The 23,010-nt window shown below is 39.1% G+C and overlaps 1 protein-coding gene across 1 annotated transcript in view; it reads right to left on the bottom strand.

Annotated features, from left to right (window-relative positions):
- Positions 1 to 609: 609 nt before the first annotated feature.
- LOC148365661 (solute carrier family 28 member 3-like) overlaps positions 610 to 23,010 on the bottom strand; it is a 32,584-nt gene continuing 10,183 nt past the window's right edge. The window contains exons 4-16 of the mRNA XM_088334983.1: positions 21,705 to 21,894; positions 18,024 to 18,168; positions 16,578 to 16,691; positions 13,823 to 13,900; positions 13,670 to 13,750; positions 13,502 to 13,582; positions 13,297 to 13,422; positions 10,391 to 10,518; positions 5,915 to 6,083; positions 5,641 to 5,838; positions 3,442 to 3,523; positions 3,244 to 3,342; positions 610 to 644 (exon numbers count right to left, since the gene is read on the bottom strand). Coding sequence (XP_088191109.1) covers positions 610 to 644; positions 3,244 to 3,342; positions 3,442 to 3,523; positions 5,641 to 5,838; positions 5,915 to 6,083; positions 10,391 to 10,518; positions 13,297 to 13,422; positions 13,502 to 13,582; positions 13,670 to 13,750; positions 13,823 to 13,900; positions 16,578 to 16,691; positions 18,024 to 18,168; positions 21,705 to 21,894 — 1,526 coding nt within the window. The remainder of the gene's footprint in view (positions 645 to 3,243; positions 3,343 to 3,441; positions 3,524 to 5,640; positions 5,839 to 5,914; positions 6,084 to 10,390; positions 10,519 to 13,296; positions 13,423 to 13,501; positions 13,583 to 13,669; positions 13,751 to 13,822; positions 13,901 to 16,577; positions 16,692 to 18,023; positions 18,169 to 21,704; positions 21,895 to 23,010) is intronic.

Here is a 23,010-nt window from a genome sequence, read left to right as displayed (position 1 = left end):
TTTTTAACAATTTGTATTTCATTGAGATCAATAAATATTTCACCCCACTCGCCAAACGTAATTAATACTTGGTGACAAAGCCTTTGTTTGCAAGCACAGCGGTCAGACGTTTGTGGGAGTTAACCACAGCGTTAGCACACATTCCAGGGGGTATTTTGGCCCACTCTTCTTTGTAGATCTATGAGGTTGGTAGGCTGTTGCCTGCCAACTCCGACCTTAAACTCCCTCAATAGATTTTTAATTGGATTGAGGTCCAGAGATTGGCTGGGCCACTCCATGACCTTTATATGCTCCTTCTTGAACCACTCATTGGTTGTTTTTGCTGTATGCTTCGGGTCATCGTCATGTTGTGAGACCCAACCATGGCTCATTTTCAGCCTGCTAGCACAGGGGAGGAAGTTGTCCCACAGAACCGGACGGTACATGGCTCCATCCATCTTCCCACTGATACGGTGAAGTAGCCTTGTGCTTTAAGCAGAGAAACACCCCCAAAGCATGATGTTTGCACCTCCATGCTTGACGGTGGGAACAGTGTTCTTGGGGTCATAGGCAGCACTTTTCTTTCCACACATGATGGGTTGAGTTTAGGCCAAAAAGTTCAATGTTGGATCAACTAAACTCCAGTTTAGGGATGTACAGCATGCCTGCAAGCACACGTTTGCACACAAACGCACACAAACATCACTGTTCAATGAAAAATGGTTAATGTCCTCAAACAACCTTATACTGTAGTCTGGACACTTCTGGATTATTTGTAAAATGCTTTGTATTTTTTTGTCTTCAAAGGACTGTGTGTATTATTTAGTGACTCCAAGTGGTAAAAAAAAAGTTGAAAATACAATACAGATTTAAAAAACAAAAAAATTATCCAGTTGTGTCCGTCACTTCAAAATAATCTACCGTATTTTCCGCACTATAAGGCGCACCGGGTTATGGGGCGCACCCCGAAAAAATCGTTTTTGGTCCTATGTTTGACATACATAAGACGCACCGGATTATAAGGCGCTACAATGGGAACGTCAAAAAACAGTCAGATAGTTCATTCAAACTTATTACCACCTTAACATTCAGAAAGCTTGCAAAGACGCAAATACGTGTCGAGAACACGTGCGGATGCGGTGTCCGTACGATGTCACTCAAATGCATCGTTCCATCATTCGGAAGGTTAAAGCCTTGGGATTCAAGAAATGCCACACATTCCTTAGTTTCTATTTTCTTTTTCGCTCGCAACTTTACTGTGCATATGACAATAAACACTTGGAATTGAGTTGAATTTGAAAATAAACACTCCATTCCATCCATTATCTGCACCGCTTATCACAGAAACATAGAGTTCAGTCTGAAACAAGATACAGGGACAATATAAAACCCGGAGTAGCTCACTGAAGTCGTTGTGTTCATAATAATGTGCAGCCAATGTCCTCTTATATCCGTGAGTGCAGTAAATCCAGGAGATTAAAATATTTACGAATACAGAATAGAAAAAAATGCTTTCTGTGTGCCGTCAGCCACGTGCTATACGCATTCATCTTTTTCGGCCAATTGCAGGCTTTGTTTTGCCGTTTAAGCCAATGCCAGCCTGTAAATGATAAAAAAAATCCGCCTCTTGACCTCCGAATAACTTTGGCCAATAGTGATCGATTCAACTGATGATTGACACATCTTTTTCGGCCAATTGCAGCCTTTGTTTTGCTGTTCAAGCCAATGCCAGCCTGTAAATGATAAAAAGGATCCGCCCCTTGACCTCCGAATAACTTTAGCCAATAGTGATCGATTCAAATGATGATTGACACATTGGTTAGCCAATGAAACGCAGGTAAATAAATCCCAGCATACACCGCGTACTACTTGGCGTTCGGGGAAAAATCTAGTCGGCGGCTGCAAGTTAGTTGGAAAACTTAATGTTGATCCATAAATAAGGTGCACTGTATTATAAGGCGCATGGTCAGCTTTTGAAAAAAAATAAAGGCTTTTAGGTGCGCCTTATAGTGCGGAAAATACGGTAATTGCTGACGCCATCTTCTGGCTGAAATCATCATTGCAGCCTCTGTCAAGCTGCTTGTATGGCTCGTGCGCGTACGTGTCTACATGAGTTGGGCTCCTTAAAAAGTCTTCTTTTATCATCTTTTTTGAGGTTTGTGTTGGCGTCTGGACTGTCCTTTTCTTACTTTCACCATAATCATCCTGCAACAAAACAAAACGGCGACAACACGCGAGTAATTACAGTCCCCGTCTGTCCCGTGTATCCAGTATCTGGTATCGGTTCAGTCTGTCCTGCCCTGTCCGGTATCTTGCTCATGTATCCAGTATCGATTCCGTCTGTCCTGCCCGGTACATTTTGCTTGTATATCCAGTATCGATCCCGTCTGTCCTGTCCTGTCCGGTATCTTGCTCCAGCATACGGTATTGATCCCGTCTGTCTCGTTCTGTATCTTGCTGTTGTATCCAGTATCTGGTATCAATCCTGTCCTGTCCGGTATCTGCTCGTGTATCCTGTATCTGGTATCGATTTCATCTGTCCTGTTTCTATCTCGTCTGCCTCTGGCTTCCTGTTTTCCTGCGCCTGACTTCTCTGTCTCACTTCTTCCGTGCAGCGATCGACGAATCACTGGCGTTTGTGTTCACGCGCATGACTGCCACATTTACGTAAAATAAAGCTTGTGTGAAAATGTTATACGTCTGGGTCCTCCGTCTGTTCGAGTTCTGACAACTAGAAGTATAAAAACGCAGTAGAAGTGCCAAGGCAATTTAGTGGTCAAAACGTACACACTGTCCCTTTAATTTTTCTGTGGCTTGTGTGTGTACTAATATATCCTTTAGAATTTGAAATGTTTTGTCGTCCTCACCTGTTTTATTTTGTCATAATACAATCATGCATGACTATGTTCCAAAAAACAGGCACAATAACTCATCAAAAACGATATTAACAAATGAATTCAAAGCGCAGACACTAAGTGACGAGACAAATGGATCCCAGATTTATTCCTATCTTCAGTGAAGTCGTATTAATATGACATATGCGTGTGAATATTCATGCAAATGTGTTCCAAATAGCATGACTCAAGTCTGACCAAAGAAAGGGGTAGCGCCCACCCTACAGTTCATCTTTTGTGCCCTGCTTAGCGAGAAATAATACCCACCATGTGTAAGTTATGACGATAATAACAATTATTTAAATATTAATTTCAAATAAAGTGTGTGTTGGGGGAGGAGGGTTTCTATAAAAGAAGCATAGCATGTTACCTGCAATACAAGCTGTCACAAAACAGGCCACATTGCCTGCGATCAGGGATCGGACGCCGCAAGAAGAGATGTCGCTTCTTCTATCTGGTGCAATTGAATCTGCAATAATAATAATATAAACAAAAATTATGACTATTGCTACTAACAAGAATTACAATAAGCATATTTCTTACATAATGGGTACTTTGTATTACTCACTCATGGCTGCTAAAGACATGCCTAGTGAGGCGAGGTTGGAGAAGCCGCACAGGGCGTACGTGGCAATGGTTTCAGAGTGGACCTGTAAAAAGGGTATTCTATCATGTCCAGTTAAAGGGACAGTGTGCATTATTTAGTTCCCACTAGTGGTCAAAAACCTCATTCATTAAAAAAAACAATATTGATATAAATAAAATGCATGAAGTAGCATATAAACATGCATTTAAAAAAAATACTCGTTGGTAGAGAAATGAGCATTTATTTTACATAACATGAGTCTCACCAAAAGGGAGCTGACATATTGGTCCGTCATTGTTCTGTTAAATGTGAAAAACCTCAACAATGCAATGCAAAAAAATATGAATTAAAATGGTGCGTTTATTTCACTTTGGGTCTCTGTTGTTTGTATTCTTCCTCGTGCTTTTTAGCACTTGTTTTTGGTTCCAGTACACTACACAGCGACATCTAGCTGTCATAAGATACACCCTGTCCCTTTAAGATTTCCATATTCTAAAAGCATTATTTGTATCTTGATTTTGTCGTCTCAATTGTCTGTGAAAAACGTACAGAAAATAAAAATACTTTACTGTATCTTATTAAATAACGCAATTTTACCGTAAGCAGGTATCCAGCAATATACTGTGATCACTAAAATGAAATAATAAAACTACTAGATCAATAATGAAAAAATGAGACAATATGGACTGTCACGGTTGCCATGGTGCCCAGTTGGTCCCAGCCGGGTGGCGCCGGATTCTGTCGCGGTTGCCACGGCACCCAATTGGCCCCGCCCATGGACACCGGCTGACACGCGTTGACTGATTGCTCGTTGGGAGTACTTAGACGCGGTCCTTTGAGCCGTTAGTTGTCTGAGCGTCTGTGATACTTCTGTAAGACTCTTGTTAAACTCTGTGAAATGCCTAGTCTGTGAATTTGCCTGCGTTTGATCCTGTTTTGGTTTTTGGTCTGATTTGTTTGATTTTACCACGTTTTTGTTTGGATTTCAATCCACTTCTGCTGCCATCGACCCCCGGATCAAGTGTGCGCTCATTCCTCCTCGCCCTAATAATTTGTGAGTACGTTACGCGAGTGGGTTCTAAATTCTGTTTCCTGTCCTGGTCCGTGACAATGGACATTATCTAAAATGAGGAAAAAATGGCAAAGCAAAGTGAATGAAAAAAATATAATCATCAAAAAGAATGATGAAAAAGAAAAGAAAAAGGCTTAATTCATAAATCAAAAAATTGTTTTAGTCGAAATTAAGAATTATAAATCTTCTAGACTGGGCAGAGAGCGGACAATGATCTTTTGGACTGTGTTGATTTTTTTTGCTTTGTTTTTCCTGTCCGCTGCCGTGCTCCTAGCATACCGCACAGTGATGCTGTATGCCAGAATGCTTTCCACAGTTACTTTGTAGAAGGACATCAGCTGCTTCTGTTCCAGCTTATTTTTCCTGAGAACCCTCAGGAAGTGGAGCTGCTGCTGGGCCTTCCCCACCATATACCTGGTGTTGGCAGACCGGGATATGTCATTGGAGATGTGCAAGCCCAGGAGTTTGAAGGAGTGGACTCTCTGCACACAGATCTGTGTGTGATTATGTTGAACCAGATGGTGTGAAGAGAAACTATAATTTTACATTTAGTATCTGCCTTTTTTCATTTTTTTTAAAAATGATGACCAGATTTGATTTTTCTATACATGTAATACTCCATAATTATATTCATGATTATAAGTGTAATTATTTGGTTGCATGATTTGATTATTGTGAAAAGTGGTTTTATAAGATTAAAGTTTAGTTTAATTCTAAAACAGATCTTTAAATTCCTGTTCTTTATCTGCTAGCCCGGCAATATCATCAGCAAAACTGATAAGTGATGTTGTTTTCTCAATGCAGACATTCATCTTGGTGCAGAACTTGATCCTCTCCAGGAAGATGATGAATAAAGTCGGAGGGAGAATATAGCCTTACACCGAATGTACCATGACTAAAAACAGTGAGATTAAGAGATAAAACCTAATCTCTTTTCCAGTGTCATCTACGTCCCTAGTGGTGTAGTGATTACATGGTGGATTTAGGCTTATTGATATTATTATTGTTATTAGTATTATCATTGTTATTGTTATAGAAAAGGTTGGGGATCACTGATATACGGGATATGAAGGATTTACAGAGAGCAAAAAATAAAAGGCCAACCTTACAGAAATATATTGTTTTACATCTTCGACGTACTCCGGCCCTCCAGCCTTGCGCCTTTTGATCATGACTGACAGCTTCTGATAGGCCACAACCTCGTTGAGGAACGCCTTTGTGCCCACCAGCTCGGCCACCACGAAGCTGTCCTCCCACGAAACTCCCATCATGAACGCCAGGGGCATGAAGATGTAAGAGCAGATCAGCTGCAATGATGACATCAGTAGTTTGTCTGGATTCTCTATTGACTACATACACAAGTTGTTTGTGTGGATCTTTTACTGAGAAACTGAGCTGTGGGATATCAAACATGCCGCCAAGCCAGGAGAGGATTTCATCCAAAAAAGTCAAAAGTGCCATGAAGGACAGCAGGTTGACCACCACGGTTGATACAATGCTGACGGCAAAGATGGCCCCTTGCGATGCCGCCTCCACGACATTTCTGCATTCGCTGAAGTAAAAAAGCAAGCATTTAGACACAAATCAAAAATCCCTAATCTCGGAAATGTCCATCTCTATTTTTGAACTCGCTTCTGCATCACTGAATTCTTCAAGGTCGGTCTGGGACCTAGATCTCAAAATTACAGTTTCTGATAAGCACTGGGACCCGATACTCAATAGAGTACACTCCTTAACTATTTGCGTAAGACACCAATTCTTGCAAAATGTAAGATCCTGCACGGAAGCCATCTCACCAACGCAAAACTAGCAAAAATGTTCCCGGATAGGCCAGACTCTTGCAACAGATGTAAAAAATCACCAGCCCATACATATGTTTTGGTCTTGTTCCAAACTAAATTAACTTGGGTTTTCAATTCTTCATACATAGAGTAAAGTCCTCAGCTTCCCAATAGACCCGCACCCACTCATTGCCCTTTTCTGAATCCCGAAACCACCACACCAATCTAAACCATTACAAACTATCGTTTCTTCTTCCACTCTACTTGCGAGGAGACTCATCCACCTTAAATAGACGCATACATGCCCTCCAACACACCACAAATGGACTAGGCAAATATTCAAAACGTTAAGCTTGAGAAGATCAGATTATTTTTTAGAAGTTCCCTACAGGCCTTCCACAAGACTTGGCAACCATTATTATTACAAATCGATACACTGCAGTTTTCGTTTTTTTTTTCTGGATGGTGTGAATGTGTAAACGAGTGTGTTCTTTAGGTGGGAAATGTTTAACCATCTACCCATTATCTGCACTGCTTATCCTCAGTAGGGTGGCGGGGGTGCTGGATCCCATCCCAGCTATCTTTAGGCAGTGGGCAGGGGACACCCTCAACTGGTTGCCAGTCAGTCGCAAGGCACACAGAGACAGACAACTCACTCGCTCATTCACACCTAGGGACAATTTTGGACCGACCAATTAACCTGACGTGCAGGTTTTTGGAATGTGGGAGGAAATCGGAGTGCTCACAAGCATTTGAAAAGGTTAATCACATCATCACAAATTCACCTTTTAAGGCTTTCTATCTTGCCGTGGAGCCTTTCTTCAGCTATACAGTGATCCCTCGCTGTAACATGGTTAAATTTTCACGGTTATTCTACTTTGCGGATTTTCATCGTGCATTGTGTTCTGCATTCCATTGGTTAAACCAGGGATATCGAACTCAGTTTGGCTCTGGGGCCGGATCTAGACATTCTTTTCTAAGGCGGGCCGGATAAGTAAAAGAATATCAACCCAAACTATTTAGCATTGTTGTTCAGCATAAGGCTTATCATTCAGACTACTTTAGTCTCAAGTCATGTTTATTTGTATAGCTCTTAATCACGATGCGTCTCAAAGGGCTTCACAGACCACAAATTATATCAAACTACAGACTCTTATTACAGCATCCCCTGATCTAAAACCTACACGAGGGCAAGAAAAAACTCAAAACCTCCTTATGAGGAAAATAAAGAAACCTTGAGAAGGGACCGCACATGAAGTAATCCCCCATCCAGGATGACCAGGCTGCAAGGGATGTTGCAATAACAATCAATACACAGATATTGTCAACATGAAATAAAAATCATTCATAAGCTATAGAATAGAAGTGTGTTTTAAGCCTAGATTTAAAGAGATCCACTGAGGTTGCAGATCGAATCTCAGAGGGCAGAGCATTAGGCCGAACCTGTAGATCTCTTCTCGGTGCATTTTCAGGGCGAAAGCTCCGGATTGGAACACAGGGGGAAATTAAATCTGAAATATATGAGGGACCTAGTTTATGCATGATTTTGTATAATACCATCAGAACCTTAAAATCACATTTTAGGCTAACAGGAAGCCAATGCAGGTTAGCTAAAATCAGGGTAATGTGATCAAACTGTCTTGTCTTAGTTAAAAGCCTTGCTGCAGCATTTTGTACAAGCTGCAGGCTCTTTTTTTGGACTTGGGGAGACCGGAGATTAGTACATGACAGTAATCGAGATGGGAGGTAACAAACACATGAATTATAATCTCCGCATTCAACTGGGACAGCATAGGGGGAATTTTAGCAATGTTGCAAAGATGGAAAAAAGATGAAAAGGGATCAAGCATAACACATTTATTTCCAAACAATGGGCAAAAATGGTTCTCTAAACGCTAAATGCTGTACCAGTGGTCTCAAACTCAATTGAGGTAGGGGTCGCTCGGATCCGGGTGAGGTTGGGCCAAATGTAATTTCCCCCCCCAAAAAAGCGCTGTTTTTAAGGGGATAATGCTTTATATTTGTCCACTAGATGTCGCTGTAATGTTTAGTGGAACTTAAAATGAGTCCAAGGAAAACTACAAATGGATTAGTCTCTCAGGAACTGTCCTCTCATGGTTCTGATCTAGCCTCTATGATAGGACACGTTGTGTTGGATACGGTAAAATGACCTCCGAGCCCTTTAGTGTTACCTGTAGCGTACCGCAGGGCTCAGTACTTCGTCCTCTTCTTTATATGCGTCCGTTAGGTGATATTACTTGCAAGTATAATATCAGATCCCATTGCTATGCAGAAGACACTCAACTTAATCTTCTTATGGAGGAATCAGCTCCACTAAATTGTTAAAATTTGGAGGCCTGCCTCACTGAAATAAAAAGATGGATGACACTTAGCTTCTTGCGCTTCAACCCTGAAAAAACTTAATTACTGGTCCATCTAAATGCTGTGACCTACTCTGAAACACTGGTCTGAACATTGACAAATGTAATATAACTCAGAATGATTCAGTCAAAAATCTAGGTGTCACATTTGACCCTAATCTGTCCTTTCAGTCACACGTTAAGAATATTGCCAGAACAGCTTTTTTCTATCTTCGCAATGTTGCTAAAATTCGTCCTATGCTGTCCCAGTCTGATACAGAGATTATAATTATGGCGTGTGTTACCTCCCCTCTTGATTAATTTAATGCATTACTCTCTGGTCTCCTGCAGTCCAAAATCAAGAACTTGCAGCCTGTACAAAATACTTCACAAAGAAAATAAGGTTTGATCACATTACCCCGATTTTAGCTAACCTGCTTTGGCTTCCTGTTAGCCTAAAATGTGATTTTAAGGTTCTGTCGTTATTATACAGAAATCTGTATGGACTTGCCCCCTCATATCTTTCAGATTTAATTTCGCCCTATGTTCCGGTCCGGAGCCTTCGCTCTGAAAATGCTAGTCTACTGGTGATCCAAAGAGCCAAGAAGAGATCTGCAGGTCGACCCCAGTGCTGTAGAATGCTCTGTTCCCTGAGATTTGATCTGTAACCTTAGTGGGATTGTTTAAATCTTGGCTTAAAACATACCTCTATTTTATAGCTTATGAATGACCTATATTCCACGTTAACAATGCCTTTGTATTGCAACATCCATTTTGGCCTGGTCATCCTGGAGGAGGGATAACCTCATGTACGGTCCCTTCTCGAGGTTTTTCGAATTTCTTCATGCTGAGGTTTTGAGTTTTACCTTGCCCTCATGTAGATTTTAAATCGGGGAATGGTGTCATAATGGTCTGCAGTCTGTACAGCCCTTTGAGCAGTCTTGTGATTAAGGGCTATACATATCAACATGACTTGACTTGACTTAAAGTCTCATAAATTACTCAGTTAGACCTTCAAGTTCACATGGGACATGTTCTACAAAAAAAACTACAGAGACTGAAAGTGAGCAAAAAGACCCCTTTTTCTTCCAAATGTTACTCAGCCTTTCTCAAAGAAAGATAAAAAGAAGAAGAAAACAAGTTTATTTTAGTAAAAAAAGGAATAAAAAATAGGGAAAAAGAGGCAAAAAAGGAAAATGGAGAAAAAAGAAAACAGGAAAGAAAGACAATAAAGGAATTAAGACAACAATGACAAAAAAGCAACCCTTTTTCTTTTCCCTTTTATTTTTTTCTCCTTCTTTCTCTTCAATTTGTCTCTTTTCTTTTTGTTTTATGTCATGTATTCTTTTATTTTTTAGATGTATTTTTTTATTTTATTTTTCATTTTCTTCTCTTTTCAAAAATAATAAGATGCATTTTGGTAACTTTGAGTTCTGGTATTTTCTCTTCTTCTGTTTTGCCTTTAGCACGACAGATTACATCCCGCAGGCCGGCGTTTGAGGCCCCTGGATTACATCAAATCAAACTACTAGGCTGTTATTCTTTGGTTTTGATATATAATAAAGTATAAGATCAATACATAAATGTGTTTCTACTTTGCACGTTTTTACTATTGAGGGTCTTTTTTTGGTAAGCAATCTCTGCGGAATACAAGGAATTACTGTGTCCATATCAGATTTTGAGCTAAACTGTTGAAAAAAAACATATTTCTTTCTTACCCATCAATTCTGAAGTTGAGAACTGATTGTATGCTCGGCGTCTCTGTTTCAGGCCAAAACAATTTAGAAATGGCCAATGAGGCAGGAGCAGACATCAATGATGCATTTGTCAGATGTATCGCTTCCACCTGATAGAAACAAGGACATCACTGATTAATGCAATTCCACCAAACATAATGTATAACTCAGCATCGATAACATGATAGGAAAATATCATTACTAAAGCTGGGGTGCGTTGTTTGCAATGTCCTTCAAAAGTTGAAAGTAGAATATTTTCTCTCATTAAGTATGTGTTAACAATGCCCAAGTGAGTTCAAAGAAAATTTACACCAGAGGTGTCAAACTCATTTTAACTGGGGGGGCCACACGATAGAAAAAACATTCTCTCGGGGGCCGGACTAGTAGATTAGAGTGAAAGAAAAAAAGAGAGAGAAAGAAATAAGAGAAAGATAGGGAGATACAAATAGATAGAGTGGGACAAAGAAAGAGAGAAAGGGAGAAAAAGAGAGAGAGAGAGAGAGAGAGAGAGAAATACAATGTGAAAAGATAAAAAGAGAAATAGTGAGAGAGGGGGGAAAGAAAGAGAGAAATAAATAGATCCAAAGAAATATAGAAAGAGAGAACAAGAGTAGGAGAAAAAGAGAGAAGGAGAGAAGGAAAGCAAGAGGGAGGGAGAGAAAGAGAAATAAAGTTGTTTAGAAAAAAATAACATTATTTATGTTGTCAGAAGTTTAAGTAATTTTTTAACTCAAATCTTAATCTTGAATAATGCTATGTAAAAATATAACAGAGAGCTAGTAACACTGGTTAAGTTAACACTTTAAACCTGCAATCACACTTTAGCTTTAAGTTAGAGTTAATGCTTAAAATTATTTTGTTTTTAATATTGGGCACCTACAAAGTAGATTGCATACAATGCCAGTTTGTTGTTTGGATTATTATTGCACACTGCTGTTTGTTATTTTGACTATTATGATCTTTTTGAATCCTTTTCACTTTCATCAAATCATGTTGCTGTTCTTTGACTCCCACACCCTTTAGGGCAGATCTACTTTCGTAAACTAAGATATTAATAAAAAGAAAGCGCTCAGGAAAGGGCCCTTCAGAACAGGTTAAAATTTCTTATCCGAAGTTTAAGCTCTCTCCTGTTCTCCTTTTACAAGATTCCCTGTCTTCTCTCCTTATTTTAACTGTCTACTAAACTTTAAACTAATCAATAGCAGTAAAATGTTAAAGAATTACACCTTTAACTCTGTGTTAAACTTTAAACCAGTTTTAACTTTTGGTCTAACGTGAGTGAAAAGCTGTTGAAAAGCTTACATTTTGAATGTTGACCCGTACACTAAAGGCACACCTAAAAACCCAATTTTGCACCTTACATACCGCAAAATACAGAGGGTGGATTGAAATGGTTACAATCATTAAAGGTATACATTACCAGTCACGGATTTAAAAGCAAGATTTGACTGAATATTATCGCGCTGATTGATCAAATTGATAAACAAAACTGCACCCTGTATATTGGCAAAAAACATATGACCACATATGACAAATGAAAATACATAACAGCCTATCTCATCATAACACTATTTTTACTCATGGTGCCAGGATTTGCATAGTGCATTCTGATAGGTTAAACAGTCTCTCCACTTCTTTACCAATACATATTGGATAATGGAGATAACAAAAATTATTTCAATTAAATATTGAATATTGAAGGACCGGTGAAGAGGAAACTATTGAACCTTTCGGAATGCACTATGCAAATCAGTGTTTCTGGCGCAGCAAGTAAAAACACTCTGATAACGGCATAAACTCTGATAAAATAGTGGTCGAGCGGTAGAGTTTCAGCGCTCTCAAAGCCTTTACTCGGGTTCCTTTCCCAATGCATACCATGTTTGTTGAAATAAGTCAGATCACCTGACCAATCAATGGATTGATAAATACCATAAGGGTATATGGAGCCCAACGGATATACACGAATATATTCAACAGCTCTTGTAGTCTCATTTACGTGGGCTTATTAGTGCAAAAATATGGCTAATACAATTCCCTAATCTGGACTAATCTATTTTCACTTAATTTTATTCTACATACCAAATATAGAGCTAAAATTGGCTTTTATCATCTGAAGAATAGCCAGAGTCTGCCCATTTGTCACTCGGGGTCCACGGAGGTGCTGAGGCATGCTTTTATACCTCTCATTCACATTATTGCAATGCCCTGCTCTCTGGTATTCTCCAAATGTAGATTGTCAGCTTGCAACTACTACAAAATTTGGCAACATATGTGCTTATGGGGGATGCAGGGAGATATCACATTACACCAGTTTTAAAATCATGTGTGTTTGGGATCAGTTTCAAGGTGTTTTTACTAGTTTTTGAATGTCTTAACAGTCTTGGGCCATCTTATCTGTCAGATTAGTTCTTATTATATCAGCCCGAGCGATCTCTGAGGTTTGTTAACTGTTCCTAGGGTGAGGACACAAACCGATAGTGAAGCAGCTTTCAGCCAGTTTGGTTCTCACCTATCGAACACTCTACCGGAGGACATGAGGTCTGCGGAGACCCTTTATATTTGAGAGAAGACTCAAGATTTAATAATAGAGTGTGGTTCAATGGCTGAAAATCCTGAGGCCATTTGTGTGGATAAGCTTCCCTCAGGTCCCTTTACTCTCATGGTTAGTCTGTGCCTAATCATCTTTATTTCTCTTACAATTTATTTTGTTTTGTTTTTTAACCATTGTGTGTGTCTGTGTGTTAGGTGTTTCGGATTGTTGGGTGGGTATAATGGAGCGGATTTTATTATCTCAATGTATATTGAATGTTTCTATACGGCACTCTTATTGGCAATTTATTGCCTGAAATTTGATTTGATGGAGTGCTAAAAGCCGCTATGCTCCTCACCCCAAAAGAGATGAAGACTCCCAGAAGGGTGCTAGCAATGGTGGCGAAGCCTCCCGTCAACACAGCATGGATCTCAGACAGGGTGAGTTCTTGGACGTAGGGTCGAATCAAGAGGGTGGTTTCTGTCTGAAACGGGTTTATATGAAATGAGAAAGAGGACGAGGGGACGTGGTGATGGCGTTTAGTTGTTGCCATAGCAACATACATTCCCCAAGAAAATATTTGCAGCTGCGGCCATCGATTCGACCAAAGACGTCCCCATGGTAACCTGCATTATGAAGCCAATCTGCCGACAGGAAGCAAAATAAAAAGGGTTTTCTTGCCCCGCTGTGCTTTTCTACTCAGTCATTGGCCGGCGGCGATACTTTCTGACCTTGCTGACCAGCCACTGCATGAAACCTAAGTAGTACAGAACAGAGATGAAGGCGCTCAGAAAAATCAAGATCGGCATCACCTGTGTGCGAAACATAGAAAAACACACTTAAACCCCACTTTCTATAGACTTGATTAGATACAATGCTTTTACCTTGAAGATAAAAAAGTGCTCCTTGAAGTTGTCCCCGAAAATGAAACGAGAGCCAACATCCGTGTAAGATGTGAAGATCTGCAAATGCGACGTTTTACTCATAAATGTACTGACACAAATCGAAGGATCTTGAAAATTCATTGTATTTATCAAGGGTTTGTACACCTATTTCATGGCCAAATTTGAGCACTTTCTCAGGATTTTCAAAGATTATTTTTCCAAGATCTCCAGTACCACTAGAAGAAGAAAACGAGTGCAGTTCTTGGATTTTTGCAGGGCCACAAATACACTCCCCGGCCACTTTATTATGTACACCATGCTAGTAACGGGTTGGACGCCCTTTTGTCTTTATAATTGCCTCAATTTTTGTGGCATGGATTCAACAAGGTGCTGGAAGCATTCCTCACAGAGTTTGGTCTATATTGACATGATGGCATCACACAGTTGGTGCAGATAATTGATGCAAATCTCCTGTTCCACCACATCCCAATGACGCTCTATTGGACTGAGTTCTTGTGACTGTGGAGGCCATTTGAGTACAGTGAACTCATTGTCATGTTCAAGAAACCAGTCTGAGATGATTCAGGCTTTATGTTATGCGCATTATCCTGCTGAAAGTAGCCGGTAGATGTTGGGTACATTGTGGTCATAAAGGGATGGACATGGTCAGCAACAATACTCAGGCAGGCTCAGGCGTGGCAATGATGCTCAATTGGTACCAAGGGGCCCAAAGAGTGCCAAGAAAAGATTCCCCACACCATTACACCATCACCACCACCCCGAACCGTTGATACAAGGCAGGATGGATCTACATGTTCATGTTGACGCCAAATTCGAAACCTAGAAATCGAGATTCACCAGACCAGGCAAAGTTTTTCCAATCTTCTATTGTCCAATTTCGATGAGCTTGTGCAAATTGTAGCATCGGTTTCCTGTTCTCAGTTGAAAGGAGCGGTACCCGGCATGGTCTTCTGCAGCTGCAGCCCATCCGCCTCAAAGTTTGAGGTACTGTGCGTTCAGAGATGCTCTTCTGCCTACTTCGTTGTAACGGGTGGTTAATTGAGTCTCTGTTGCCTTTCTGTGAGCTCGAACCAGTCCGACCATTCTCTCTGAACTCTAGCATCACTAAAGCATTTTCGCCCACAGAACTGTCGCTCATTGGATTTTTCTTTCAGACCGCTTTCTGTAAACCCTGGGAATGGTTGTGCGTGAAAATCAGAGTTAGATCAGCAGTTACTGAGATTCTCAGACCAGCCTTTCTGGCACCAACAAACATGCTATGTTTAAAGTCACTCAAATCCTCTTTCTTCCCATACTGAAGCTCAGTTTGAACTGCAGGAGATTGTCTTGACCTTAAGTTGGTGCTATGTGATTGGCTGTTTAGAAATTCAGTGTAAAAGTGGCCGGTGAGTGTATATCTGCGATTTACATATGGCCTATTGTGTAAAATTTGATTATAATACGATAATTGAGCTTTTCTGCCCCTTCACTAAGATTTAATATCTTGTAGTGTTTATAAACTATGCATTTGTGAAAACAGCAAAACCACAATTGAAATAATGGGCACTCCATTTTTTAACCAGGGAAAACTCAAGAAAACTGGAATGTGACAAAAATTGCACACAAACACTGTGCAAATGATTTGAATTATTCATTTGTTAATTCTTAAGTCTTTTATTACTTTTTCAATGATTTTCTTGAAAACGTTGAATTTTGGAACTGTGAGCTAAAGCTTCTTTAAACTACTGCAAACATACCCGAGTGCCATTTATTTAATTTTGTATTTTCAAATCCAGATGATAGACAATAATTTCCAATCACTGGGAATGAAAAAAATGTTTTAATAGCAAATGTTACAGTTAAGAGAGAAAACCATGCACCACACGTGAGTGCAATTGTATTGCCGTAATGGAAGTGGCAGGTAGCTACAGTGATTACAGTGGACCTATTTAAAACAGAATAGAATAGAATGGAATAGAATAGAATAGAATTATTGTTATTGATTACACTGTAATGAGCATTGTTTGCAACAAAATTAGACAGGTTAAACATGATAAACACGTGATAAACACTGAAAAGAGAGAAATAAGATAAAATGATGTCGGGATATCTAGGCAAAATTATTTACATGGCAAGGCTTTAAGAATACAGGTCATTATTGACATGATGAGGCTCATTTTTAATTGTACTTCTCTTAGCATTGTATCGCAGGCCAGATTTTGTCCGTTGGCAGGCCTGATTGTTCCACTGGGCCGTATATTTGACACCTCTGTTATATAGAATAGCACAATGCCATTTTGAACATCAGCAATTTTTACACATTTCTAGAAAAATCTCAATACAAAGCAAAAATAGTTTGCATAAATAGAGCCCCAATCCCCTCAAAACACAGCCTGGAGAGGGCCGGGTGCCACCAGGCTGTACTTGCCCAAGACACATCACAGGGAAGGTAGCCCCGATGACCCAGGTGGTTAAGGGATCCGTTAACTGTTCAAAATTGATAGTGCAACTTCTCTAAAATAACCTGCCAGTCATTACTAATTCCAGCAAACTGTTTAATAATTAATCATTAAAATTATAAACAAACACCTCTATGGAACTGTCCAAAAGGACACTGTTGGAGAGGGGGACTGACCTCTAGCACCATCCAATGTCTATCTGTGCATGCCACTGCAATACGTAGTTAACCCAAAAATTGATTCTACCACACTGTAAACTATTTAACATAGACATAAGTCTGTGTGTGTGCACATACCTCGACATGTTGGGCAATCCACTCCATTGCTTTAAAACCAAAGGAAGTCCTCAAAACGAGAAGCCCAAAGACCAACTGCAACCCAAATCCACTTAAGAGTGCTTGCCAGGACCACTAAAACATACGCAAACCATATTTTATATGGTAGGGAGGCCATTTTGACTTCACATGTTGTATTTAAACTCTTGTAGCATGCATTTTCAATTGAGACACAAAGCATGTCAGTGTACATTATTTGGACATCTACTCAATAGTGTGGTAACTCAGCCATTTATGAACATTTTTGATTTCCAACCACTCAAAATGTTCAATGGCACCAGATTTATCCATACACATATAGTTACTTATTTAATTAACCCCTCCTCCTTCCCCCCTGAACTGTATAAACATACAATTTCTAGGTGAATATTTCATATGGCCTAAATGAATTAGTCATAGTGGAGCCAAAATATTTTTTAATACAACCACTTTTTTGACTATAGAAGTTTCCCCACAAAAAAACTTACCAGTCAGTGGTTTGCCGGCAAAATTGTTTGGGCTTTGGCACCCCCATCTGGTAAATGCTCAGAATTTTCTTTTACTTTGCATACAATTGACTCCACGGCACCGAAGAGAAAATTATAAACATTCCATAATATGCATTTAAATACACAAAGTTTATGATACACCAAATGATATGGTTAGTAATGGATGTTTATAGATACAAATAATGTAGGTAGCATGTTTTGTGAATAGTATGTGCTTGGCTCCAAAATGCAAGAACATATCTCACAGCACAATGCCTTTTTGAACATCTTCATGTTGTCATAACCTGGGTGAAATTCAATGCTCTCTCTTCAAATAAAATTACAATCTGATCTCTTAACACACTGATGTCTCTAGTGGCGTTCCACAGGGCTCTGTATTTGGCCCCCTTCTTTTTAGGATTTATATGCTTCTGCTCGGTGATATTATCTGCAAGTATAATATTAGTTTCCATTGCTTGTTATGGACTTTTTGGACTATTTTACAGGCATGAGGCGTCGTTGCTGTCATGCACTTTACAGACAAATTTCAACATGTCACCTAGTGTTCTCTATTATTGATGTTTACTATGTTTGTGTACTGTTACCCAATGCATGTTGGCGATGGTGTAATTGTAATCCTGTCCTTTGAGACATTTTTGTGATTAAGAGCTATACAAATAAGTGTGACTTGACAAAAAAATATGAAAACGTACATAATATCTACCTGTATGCCTTTAGAGTTCAGAGAACATTTGATAAGAGGTATTCCATGGGCTGCTGGCACATTTAGGGGTTTTCTTTCAATTTATCCTGTGAACTATTATTTCTGTATCCCATTTGGACTGGAGGGATTTTATTTGAGAGATGTTAGGGATGTCCTTCTGGTAATAATAGACACTGTGAGTGCGTAAGTGTGTGTGATTACGTGCTCACGACCTACACAAAAAGGATGCTTGGAAAAGAGCATCATGAGGAAGACGAACAGCAGCAAACCAAAGAAAGACACCAATTGCCTTTCTTCTCTTTTGGCTATGTCCACGGCCAACCAGCACACAACGGCCACCAGCACACACGTGTACATCAGCCTGCAGTGTGGAAAAACGCAAAATAAAAAATCAAAAAAAGTTTGCTATTGTTAGATTATTAAAGTAGCTCTCTGAGTATGTTGTCACCATAAAATGAGTTTTCCGGCTATGCTAAGTTTATTATTAATTACTTAGATAATCACATTATTCATTTTAGTTGTTAAAAATGTCTGTTATGTTCCTCCACATATTAGAATGAAGTATTTACTTGCCGTATGCTTTCTTATCAGTACTTTTCCAGCAATGATCTTCCGCCCTTATCATATCATACAACCTTCAAAATACAGCTGCGACCAGTTTTAACAAGGAGTTCTTGAATAAGATGTGAGTTCCTTCTGTTGAAGTTTCACGTTCCATTTTGCAAAACCCCTGTCCTATAAAAACAGTGGTTTACAATTTGCGATGCCCTTTTGACTGTGAGAATTGTCTCCTGATCAGACCGGCCCAAAGTGGTGTGTTTTATCTTTATTTTGAAACTTTGTAATAAATGTCCTGAACTGAGTTGCTTCTCTCCAGCTCTATTTCTTCAAAGTCCGAATATTCGGTCTGGTCCAGAAAAAGAACATCGAAATGTCCTTTCGCATTCACTACCTACAAGCTTCCTGCATCAGCTTCTTTAAACTTCTGTAACACCCCAAGTCAATGTTCCCTTAATTTTCCACGGGTCTGAGCGTTCACACAAAGTCAGTGAGCAACGCTTGAAAAAACAGTGAGCAACCATAATCCCAAGTGTGGCAAGATAATTAATTATCAAACATGTCCAAAACTTGACATTTTGCTGAGTTTCCGGCAATGCAAAATTATTTTTCTCTTTTGAATAAATTGACTCATGTACTACTGCAAAGGTTGTGCGGCCTACAAACGTCGTTTGTTCTTACAATTCTTTCACAAGATATCCATTTCTTTTAATTTCCTGATATATTTTGTCGTATAATATTAACATTTTTGGGGGCTTATTTAGAATGTTGTAAGATACAGAACTGTACTTAATCACATTTTTTAGTGGAAGTACAATGTTGGCAACAAGATTCACTTGATATAATTGGAAATTATTTGAATGCAACACAAACTTTTTCTTCTTTTTTCCGTGTTTTTTTTCTACTCTTTTTAAAATTCCTTTAAAAAAAATCTCATTGTGTTTATTTTTTATGAGCTGTTACTTTTTTCTTTTTGTTCTCTATTTACTTTTATCCTACATTTTTTTCTTTTCTTTTTTTCTGGCTTTTTCTAAATTTTTCCTTCTTTTTTTCTCTTTCTTTTGTTTCTTTTTTTTCTCAGCTTTTCACTACTTTTTCATATTGGTATTTTTTTCTTTTTTGTTCTATTCCCGCCTTCTTTTAAGTCATTTTGTGCATAGTTTTACATAATATTTGGTCATGTTTGGATTAAAGAAGCAAAAACAACCCGAAAGTGAGCCAAGCCAAAGAAGCCGGTTCTTGACAAACTCTTCTAACTTTACTCAAATTTGTTCTACTTTGACTCGACTTCAAAATACCGGATTCAGGACACAACGTCAGGGGAACCCGTGTATTTTTACCTTCATGCACTGTAATTTTGAATTAAGTCGCTTCTTAATTAGTAATTTTGAGCCCTCATTTTTGTGCGCTGGCTAGATTTTCTTGTGCGCTGAGAATGTGCGAGCAGTGCGCAATTGCGCACGCGCGCAGCTTAGAGGGAACACTGCCCCAAGTGCTAATTAATAATCTCTAATCACCAAGGATAAAATGCGTGATTTAGTAGCACATGTTGCAGTTAAGAGAATCATCAGCTCACCACGCGTGAGTGCAACCGTATTGCCTTAAACAGCGTGTCTGTGACTTCCAATTTAACTAAAATAACAGAATGGGTGTTTCCTCATATGTTCTCTGGTCGATAAATGGTAGTCAGGAATAGTCGAGTACCCATCCACTATTGAAACGACTACTGGAATGATCGGATACTTGTTATTTTTTTTTCTTAAATTTAGCAGTTAATTACGTGGAAAACGATAACACAAAAATACTGGTGCAATGAAAAACACAACTTTTATTTCTTTTATTTTGGGATGGAGCACACGACGAAAATTAGGAGTCTCCAGACCCTGACATTCAGGTCTATTATATTATTTTGTCCGGTGGGAGCATTTCAAAATAGTGGAGCAAGGGTACCCAACAAGTATGGACTTTACTGTCTACATACTACAAAATTCTAAATTAAAAATTTAAATCAGGAACAATCTGCTTTCAGTTGAAATATAAATCCATGAATAAATCTTTCTCGTTTTTTTTTTTTAAAGATAGGCAAATAAATTGTAAATTAAATCAAGAACAGGCTCATCAACAGAAGTATAACAACAAAGTACATTCAATGGTCAACTGCAAAATCTCCCACTAATAACCTAATGATTCTCAACACTTTAAAATCCAACTTTTGTTGTTTTTAATGTTTTAATCAACTGACGTTTGTTCTTCGGACTGCGTGCATTTGATTTCAAAGTTTGTCAGGCACAGTCCCTCATAACACTCAAGCTTGTCATCAAAACTGTATTGGCTTGAACGTTACTTGAATCCTACCGAGGCGAGTCAGGTTTTGTTTCAGTCGACAGTCTAACATGCTTTCTCTTTAAATGTTCATGTGTCACTGAGCTACTGCCATGATACTTAAGGTATGCTTTGCAAGTAGTACTTTTATTGGCCATTTCCAAGCCTTAATACTGTCAAATTTGAGAAGTTTTGGTATGCATACTTGATTTTTCTAGCTTTTACCATTGTTTCGTAAAAAACAGTTCAATATTGCTAAGTTACTTAAAAATACTGATTTCCTCGATAACCTCTGAGAAAAACGGCATTTTGTTAAAAGATAAATTTCAAGCAGAACTTTGACTTTGGTGCTTTTCCTTTGGCATTTGTGATATGCTCAATATCTATACAATAGTTTCTATAAACACAAAAGTGCTTTCGCAGAATAACATTTTATTGCAAGAAAACTGAACGATGCATGCTCTTTGCAAGAACTTTTCAGCGTCCGATATTTCCGTTGACGTGATCAAACGATGAACAAAAAGTCATCCCTCTTCGTCATCTTTCTAGAAACAAAGCTTGAAGCATTGACTGCCTGTACTTATCCATATCTTTGCTACTCTGACCCCACTGCTTCACTGCGCCTATACCTACCAAACGCGGCTAACAACACACTTCAATCGCTGAATCCAGGAAGAAAGACTAGAAAGTAAGGGCTCCCACGATGTGTGGAGAAAGATCCTGTAAAAGCCATTCCTCCCATCTAATTGTGATTTATCATACAGAAATCATTCACAGAGGCTTGATACTAACTGATAAGATACTCCAAACACTTCACAATTGTTTTTCAAAAATAAGACAAAAACAAAACGTACTTTTATGTTTTGCCAGTCTGAAAAGTTATTTAAAAGTTGTTGCAGGTTATTGTTTGATATGATGGATATCATTTCTCTGAGCAATGTCTCGCGTTGACAACCCTGACTTAGATGCGTCGCGATTTATTTTTCCAACAAAGCAATGTCCGATACTATTTCTCACCATTTAAGACGAGACCGATTTGTGTTGACCAACTCTCTGACGGGAAGTAGCCCCTCCCACATCCGTTCACCGTAGCGCCCCATCGTCCAATCCCAGACGAGGAAGAAGAGCACCAATGAGGAAATGACCAGCAGCTCGATTGCCCGACGGAAATTTAGCACGCAGGCTGCGATCACCACGGCAACCCAGCCTGGAACACAAGGCTGTTAATACCTGCTCTCTATTAGTGATGGGAACTGCGACTCTTTCGGATCCGGAACTGTTAACAAAGAGAAAATAAGAGATAGAGAGATACAAAAAAAGATATTGAGAGATGGAAAAAGAGAAGGAGATAAATAGAGAGAGATAAATAGATAAAGAAAAAGAGGGGGGTAGAAAGAAAGAGCAAGAGAGAAAGAAGTGAAAAGAGACATAAAGTAAGAAAGACAAGAGAGAGATACAGAGAGAAAAAGACAAAGGAGAAAAATAAAGGAAAAAAGAGATAGAAAGGGAGAGAAATATTGAAAGAGAAATGCAGAGAAAGAAAGAGAGAGAAAGAGACAGAGTAAAACAAAAAGAGAAAGAGAGAGAAAAAGAGAGACAGAGAGAGAAAGAGAGAAAAACACAGAGAAGAGACACTGAAGACACTGAAAAAGAGATAAACACAGTGAAAGAAAGAGACCAAAAGAGAAAAGGTGGGAGGTAGATGAGAGAAAAGATAAAGAGAAAAAGAAAGACATTGAGAATAAGGGATAGAGAAACGAGAGAAACACAAGGAAAGAAAGAGAAATAAGCAAAATATCCAGGAGAAAACAAAGAAAGAGAGAGAGATAGATAGAAGGGAGAGAGAAAAGAGAAAGAAAGAAGAGAGAGAACGTTAAAGAGAGAATGAAGAGAGAGAGAGAGAGAGAGAGAGAGAGAGAGAGAGAGAGAGAGAGAGAGAGAGAAAGATAGAGGAAACAAGAGAGAGAGAGAGAGAGAAGGGAGAGATGGAGAAAGGGAGAAAGGAGAGAGCGATAAAAGAAAGAGAAAGAAAGAAGAGAGGGATAAAAAGGAAAGAGAAAGGGAGGGATGAGAGAGAGAGACAAAGGAGAGAAAGAGGAAGGAGAGAGAGAAAGAAAAAGAGAGAGAAATGAGACAAAGTGAAAGGAAAGAAAGAAGAGAGAGAAAGAAGAGAGAGAGAAAAAGGAGAGGGAGGAGAAAGGAGAGAGAGGCAGGAAAGAGATTGAGGGAGAGAGAGAGAGAGAGAGAGAGAGAGAGAGACAGAGACAGAGACAGAGACAGAGAGAGAGAAATACAGTAGTAAACCATAATGAACATGAATAAA

The sequence above is a fragment of the Urocampus carinirostris genome, chromosome 5 (genome assembly GCF_059441175.1).
Source record: "Urocampus carinirostris isolate Australia breed hairy pipefish chromosome 5, RoL_Ucar_1.0, whole genome shotgun sequence".
NCBI classification, from domain to species: Eukaryota; Metazoa; Chordata; class Actinopteri; order Syngnathiformes; family Syngnathidae; genus Urocampus; species Urocampus carinirostris.
Note: the sequence above shows the minus strand (reverse complement) of the source record. Positions and strands in the feature narration are given on the sequence as shown.